This window comes from Macrobrachium nipponense, chromosome 9, assembly GCF_015104395.2.
Source record: "Macrobrachium nipponense isolate FS-2020 chromosome 9, ASM1510439v2, whole genome shotgun sequence".
Lineage (NCBI taxonomy): Eukaryota > Metazoa > Arthropoda > Malacostraca > Decapoda > Palaemonidae > Macrobrachium > Macrobrachium nipponense.
Genome location: NC_061110.1, coordinates 5,118,101 through 5,125,650, shown reverse-complemented (window position 1 = coordinate 5,125,650; position 7,550 = coordinate 5,118,101). Strand labels below are relative to the sequence as shown.

General features: G+C 36.1%; 1 protein-coding gene across 1 annotated transcript in view; it reads right to left on the bottom strand.

Moving 5' to 3' along the window:
- Window positions 1-4,593: 4,593 nt before the first annotated feature.
- The window catches only part of LOC135218596 (sodium channel protein para-like), a 90,382-nt gene continuing 87,425 nt past the window's right edge, over window positions 4,594-7,550 (bottom strand). Inside the window, exon 3 of the mRNA XM_064255018.1 lies at window positions 4,594-4,642. Coding sequence (XP_064111088.1) covers window positions 4,594-4,642 — 49 coding nt within the window. The remainder of the gene's footprint in view (window positions 4,643-7,550) is intronic.

Below are 7,550 nucleotides of genomic sequence, written 5' to 3'. Positions count from 1 at the left end.
CTTTTGCTATCGAAATGCTCCGAGATTCACCAATCTCTGTCTCTCTGTTTCTCTCTTTCACTCAATGTCTTAAAATTTATTCATCTCTCTCTCTCTCTCTCTCTCTCTCTCTAAATGCCTTAAAATTTATTTATCTCTCTCTCTCTCTCTCTCTCTCTCTCTCTCTCTCTCTCTCTTTCGAAATGCCTTGAACTTTCTTGATCTCTCTCTGCTCATCTCTCTCTCTCTCTCTCTCTCTCTCTCTCTCTCTCTCTCTCGAAATGCCTTGAACTTTATTGATCTCTCTCTCTCTCTCTCTCTCTCTCTCTCTCTCTCCCTCTCTCTCTCGTAGTGAATTGAACTTTATATCTCTCTCTTTCTATCTATCTCGAAATGCCTTGAACTTTATCTCTCTCTCTCTTCTCTCTCTCTTCTCTCTCTCTCTCTCTCTCTCTCAATGACTTGAACTTTGATTGCTCTCCCTGTAAAAGGGTCTGTAATTCTCTCTCTCGTCTCTCTCTCTCTCTCTCTCTCTCCCCCGAAGAGGCTCTACCCAGATCTACACAATGTCGGGAAAGAGGAAAAAATAGACAAAAAAGACAAAATCTGCAACCTTTTGAAAAGAGGGAATTGCAGATTTGGAGAAAGATGTTACTACAAACATCCTAAGGTATGTCACAACTATGAAATATATGGTAAATGTGCATACCTAGATGGCTATGGGGATGATTGCAGAGATCTGCATCCAAAAATATGCAAAAACCTAAAAGAAGGAAAGGATGTAAGTTCGACAAAAAATGTAAATATATGCACCCTGTAGCCTTGAATAATAATCAAATAAATAACCAGTCAAGTAATAAAATCCAAAATAAGAAAGAAACAAATAAAGAGAGAAATAAAGAATATCAGGTAAAATAAAAAAGCAAGCCACCAACGAGATATGCAGAGTGTCAGCAAAAAATTTCAAAGCATCAGCTCCAAAATTCTACTCAAGAGATAATAACTGTATTTATTATGCAAGAGGATATTGCAGAAACGGAGGAAAATTGCAGATTCAGACACAAAATGAATAATTATGATGAAGGAAGATCAAATATTATGGAAAAGTTGGATTTTTTAATGTCAGAATTTCTGGAAATGAAAAAAAGAACAACATACCAGAACAGGAAAGAGACATGGGAAAATCCTTATTACTACCAATATCAAATGAAGGAGAAAACACGCAAACCATCATAGTGATGAATGCGCAGGGTTTAGTTACGAGTAACTCAAAAAGAAAAATAGAGTACTTAGAAGAACTAACCCAAATTGAAAAGAAAATAGATATAATGAATATAAGTGAAACCTGGTATTCCCAAGAGACTGGGAATGATGATCAAATAAAAGGGTTCCAAACTTATAGATCAGATAGAAAAAATAGGAATCAAGGGGGAACCGCAATATATGGGAAAGACAAAAAACAAGGAAAAAATATTTGAGAAATATAGTAACTCAGAATGTGAACTAATAGCGGTAGAATTTGAATCTGAAAAATTAATGAACATAGTATATAGACTTCCTAATACTAAAGAGTTTGACTTAATAATTGAAAAATTGGATGATATATGTAGAAATCACGAGGACTGGACTATTCTCCTATCTGGACACTTCAACTTTTCCTTCGTAGAATGGAAAGAACGGAATAGGAGATTGTGGTTGTACTTATTCATATAAAAAAGAGAGTAATAGTAGTGCAGAAGATAAGAGGCAATTCGAAAAGCTATTAGATATGCTACTAGAATACAACATTCAACAAATAAATCACCTGCCAACAAGAAAGGAAAATACTTTAGACCTAGTATTTGTGAACGAGATGAATTATGTTAAAGAAATAATAGTTTATAATGCGAGTATTTCAGACCATAATGTCATAGAATTAACAGTTCATTCCAAAGCAAGTGAAAACAGAGATAAGCAAGAAATGAAAAAGTGGGAAGGATATGGAAAATACAACTTCTACAGTAAAAATATAAAATGGTCAGAAATAAATGAAGAATTAAACAAAGATTGGGATAACATTTTTGTAAGTGATGACATAAGGGTAAATACGGAGATATTATATATTAGAGAAAATAGTGGATATATATTACCGAAGAAGAAAAGTAAAACATCAGTCATGCATACCAAGAGACAGAAGGATCTTGTTCCAGAAAATCAGAAAGTGGAAAAAAGGTCTTGCAAAAGAAAAAAATGCATGGAAAGTTATAGAACTAAAAAGTAAGATAGAAAATGCAAAACAAAAGATTATACAATCAAAAGAAAATGAAAAACGGGACTTGGAAGAAAAAACCCTAATAAATATCAAGCAAAACCCCAAACTATTATACTCATACGCGAAAAAGATGAATAAAAGAAGAATAGAAATAGGCCCTCTAAGAATTGAAGGGAGATTAACGAATGAAAAAAAGGAAATTTGCAACATTTTGGCAGAACGATATAAGAGAGAATTCACCCCTAGAATAGATAATGAAGATAATGATATAGAAGTAAGGGACGAAAATAGTGAATATTTAGCTGACATAGAAATTAATGAAGCTGATATTGTGCAGGCAATTAATGAAATTAAAAATGGAGCTGCTGCAGGGCCTGATGGGAGTTCCTGCTATTTTGTTAAAGAAAGTAGTTCATTCTATCGCAAAGCCACTTGCAATATTATTAAGACAAAGTGTAGATACAGGCAAGATTTATGATGAGCACAAATTAGCATATATCACCCCTACTTTCAAAAGTGGATCAAGACTAGAGGCAAGTAATTATCGACCTGTGAGTCTAACATCACATATTATGAAAGTGTATAAAAGGTAATGAAGAAAAATATTATGAAACATTTAATAACAAAAAATAATTTGATTAATATAGGGTTACAACACTGTTTCGTACCCGGAAAAAGTACACAAACCCAACCGTTAGTCCACCGTGAGAACATATTCAAAAATATGAAAAGCGGAAATGAAACAGATGTGGTTTATCTAGACTTTGCAAAAGCTTTTGACAAAGTAGACCATAATATATTAGCGAAGAAAATTAGAAAACACAATATCGTGGATAAAGTAGGAAGATGGTTAAAAGAATTTTTACACAACAGAAAACAGATAGTAATTGCAAACGATGAGAAATCAGATGAAACCAAGGTAATATCCGGTGTGCCACAAGGTACGGTGTTAGCTGCAATACTGTTTGTTATTATGATTGAAGACATAGACAGTAATGTTAAGGATTCGGTAGTGAGTAGTTTCGCTGATGACACAAGAATAAGTAGAGAAATTGACCTTGTGAATGAAGATAGGAAACGCTCTACAAAGAAACCTTAACAAAGTATATGATTGGGCAGAGGTAAATAGGATGGTATTAAACTCTGATAAATTTGAATCAATAAATTATGGAGACAGAGAAAGAAAGCTACATGCATATAGGGGACCTAATAATGAGACAACTCACAAATAAGGAAGCAGTTAAAGACCTTGGTGTGATGATGAATAGGAACATGTTATGCAATGATCAAATAACAATTCTTTTGGCAAAATGTAAAGCAAAAATGGGAATGTTGTTACGGCACTTCAAAACAAGAAAAGCTGAACACATGATTATGCTTTATAAAACATATGTTCGTAGTCCACTTGAATATTGCAATATGATATGGTACCCACACTATCAAAAGGATATTGCACAAATAGAGAGTGTACAAAGGTCCTTTACAGCTAGAATAGAAGAAGTTAAGGACCTTGACTATTGGGAAAGACTACAATCCTTAAAATTATATAGTCTAGAAAGGAGGAAGAGAACGCTACATGATAATTCAGGCATGGAAACAGATAGAAGGAATAACAGAAAACATCATGGAACTAAAGTATCAGAAAGAGCAAGCAGAGGTAGATTAATAGTGCCCAAAACTATACCAGGAAAAATAAGGAAAGCACACAGGACATTAATCCACTACGCACCAGCATCGATAATGCAGCGTCTATTCAATGCGTTGCCAGCTCATCTGAGGAATATATCAGGAGTGAGCGTAGATGTGTTTAAGAATAAGCTCGACAAATATCTAAACTGCATCCCAGACCATCCAAGATTGGAAGATGCAAAATATACCGGAAGATGTACTAGCAACTCTCTGGTAGACATTAGAGGTGCCTCACACTGAGGGACCTGGGGCAACCCGAACGAACTGTAAGGTCTGTAAGTTAAGGTCTCTCTCTCTCTCTCTCTCTCTCTCTTTAACCGAAGGGAGAAGCCGAATCTTTTTCAATAACTTCCAGAGTGAAAAAGAAATCAGAAAATCTTCTTCGTTGCATTTACCGGATGAGAAGAAAATTCACTTTCTGAAGACTAAAGAGAGATTTTTCCAATCGGTTTTCGATTAAGATCACCTCTTCTGCTTCTTTATTTTTTTCTTCTTCTTCTTCTCTTCTCTTATTTTCTCTCAGAAATTTTAGCCTGCCCGTATTGAAGCTTTCATGACTCAAGATTCGGAAATTTGAAGCTGAAAATATTGATAATTTATATATTAGATGCTCGACTATCGATTATTTGGTGAAATATCAATAATTAGAATTCAAAAATTTGGCTTTTTTCGTTTTATTTGTCCGTCCTTGCTTTTTCTCTGTCCGCCGTCAGATCTTCAAAACTGCAGAGAATAGAGGGCTGCATATTGGTATGGTGGTCATCCGCCCTCCAATCATCAAATTGCAGCCCTCTAGCCTCAGTAGGTTGTGTTTTATTTAAGGTTGAAGCTAGCCATAATCGTGCACCAGGCAACAATGTAGGCCAGGCCACCAGCGGGCCGCAAGTAAAATTTCATGGGTCGTGGCTCATACAGTATTCTACCGAGACCACCGAAAGATAGATAGGTTTTTAGGTGGAACTGATTATACGATGCACAGAACACGCGATTGCGGTGAAGAAACTTCATTTATGCATGAATGAAGATGCGATGCATTGCTTCCATAAAACAAGTCACCTTGTATTTCGATAATTTAATTCTATTTTTATCTATTTACATTTTAATTTATCAACTTATCTTTTACCTTCTTTTCCAATAACTGATCTCTACTTTCTGAATTAACTATTATCTTTTGTAACGCCTTTCTTTGGAAGCTTGAATATCAAGTCAATGGACCCCTGTAGGCTTCTTCCCTATCAGCAGGGGTTTATCTACTAAGCTATAATAATAATAATAATAATAATAATAATAATAATAATAACAACATTGGGGCTGGTCAGTAGTTGGATGGGTGACCGCTCTCCTCGGCGTTGATTCCTTGGGAAAGGATCTTTACCATAATTTCCTCAGTCTACTCAGCTGTAAATGTACCTATCCCTGATGGGGTAGGGTCCAGCTATGGGTTAAATAGCAAAAACTCAGCAATGATGGAAAGAAATGAAGGAATAAACGACAACGACGTAAATGGAACCTCTGGCAACAGAGGAGCTTCGTCCGGCAACCAGGTATTCAACCCAATTGAAGATGAAGACGGTCAGGTACTTGGAGGTCGTCATCCAGCAACTGATCACCACAACGACAGTAATCAACAGCCTGAGATTGGAACTACAGAAGCAAAAAGGAAGAAATGGACAAGAGAAGAAAATAAGGAAATATGGAGATGCTAAATCAGAAGCAAACCCGACGGAGAGAGGATATAGAAGAAGATTGGTCAACATCTGGAATGAGAGGAATAACACCCCCCAAACAGAGCAGAGGCTGGCAGACCAAGTAGGAACATAAAGAAAAACAACTGGCTCTCCCCAACAGAAAGAGAAGAACTGGAAAGGGAAATGTCACACGACAACGAATTACACGAAGACGAACTGAGAGACGATGCAACAGAAGACGACAGGGAGGATGAGGTATCAAACAACGACACACGAAGAAAACACCGACGAAGTAACAGAGAGGACAGAATGGGTAGAAAATATTAGACAATGGATGGAGCCAGATACAGAGAGAACAAAGATCCCCTCCATGAAAGCCTACAACACCAAGAAATTAAGGGAGAATAAAACAAGTGAGGTCAATGAAATAATGGGCATAATACACACCACCAGTATCACAGAAACAAATAACTTGGTATATGCAGGAGCAAGATTAGTAGCAGAACTGATGGGGATTCGAACACCAACACCACCAGCACAACCAACCCAACAGAAACAAAAACAGCAACCTCCTTGGAAAAGGCGCCTGGAAAAGCAAATCATGGTGATGAGATCTGACTTGAGTAAATTGAAAGAGATGGCAGAAAAAAGGCTAAGAAGCAAGAAAAGAAGGGAGGAACTCAACGAGAAATACAAAGTACAAGAAAGGGGACTAAACAACACAATAGAAGATGTAAAACCAGAGGGCGTGTTGAGGCCCAACACCCCAAAAGCAAACAAAGATCCAACGGTACATGAACAGGAATAAGGGATACCAACAGAACAAACTATTCGGAACCTACCAGAAAAGACTATACAGCCAACTAAGAGGGGAAGACAACCACCCAGAAATTCCTGAAGCAGAACCAAGTAAGAGACTCTGGGAAAACATATGGAGCAATCCGGTATCACACAACAAACATGCAACATGGCTCCAGGAAGTCAAGGAAGAAGAAACAGACACAGTCAGACACCAACTAAAGAAAATGCCAAACTGGAAAGCCCCAGGTCCCGATGAAGTCCATGGATACTGGCTCAAAAACTTCAAGGCCCTACACCCACGAATAGCAGAACAACTCCAGCATTGTATCTCAAATCACCATGCACCCAAATGGATGACCACAGGAAGAACATCCTTAGTACAAAAAGACAAGAGTAAGGTAAATATAGCCAGTAACTACAGGCCTATCACCTGCCTACCAATAATGTGGAAGTTACTAAAACACTGAGTTATGGGACTCCGCTAATGGCTTTACTAATTTGCCACAAGAGGCGAATGGCTTCAATAAACTCCTTTATTTTCCTGAAAGTGACAGACCGAGGAAAACTGAGATTTTTGTTTGATGTAAAAGAAAGCTATTGCACGGCTTTGTCTGTTCGTCCGTCCCCAGATCTTGGAAACTACTGAGGCTAGTGGGCTGCAAATAAGTGTGTTGATCATATACCCTACAATCATCAAACATACCAAAGTGCAGCCTCCTAAGAGCCTTAGTAGTTATTAAGTTATTATTTCATATAAGGTTAAGGTAGCCATAATCGTACTTCTGGGAGCTCTCTCTCTCTCTCTCCTCTCTCTCTCGCTCTCTCTCTCTCTCTCTGCTCTCTCTCTCTCTCTATATATATATATATATATATATATATATATATATATATAGATATATATATATATATATATATATATATATATATATATATATATATATATATATATATATATATATATATATATGTATATATATATATATATATATATCTATATATATATATATATATATATATATATATATATAGATATATATATATATATATATATATATATATATATATATATATATATATATATATAGATATATATAATATATATTATATAAATAAATATGCTACGTGAGAGACGAGACTGTCAA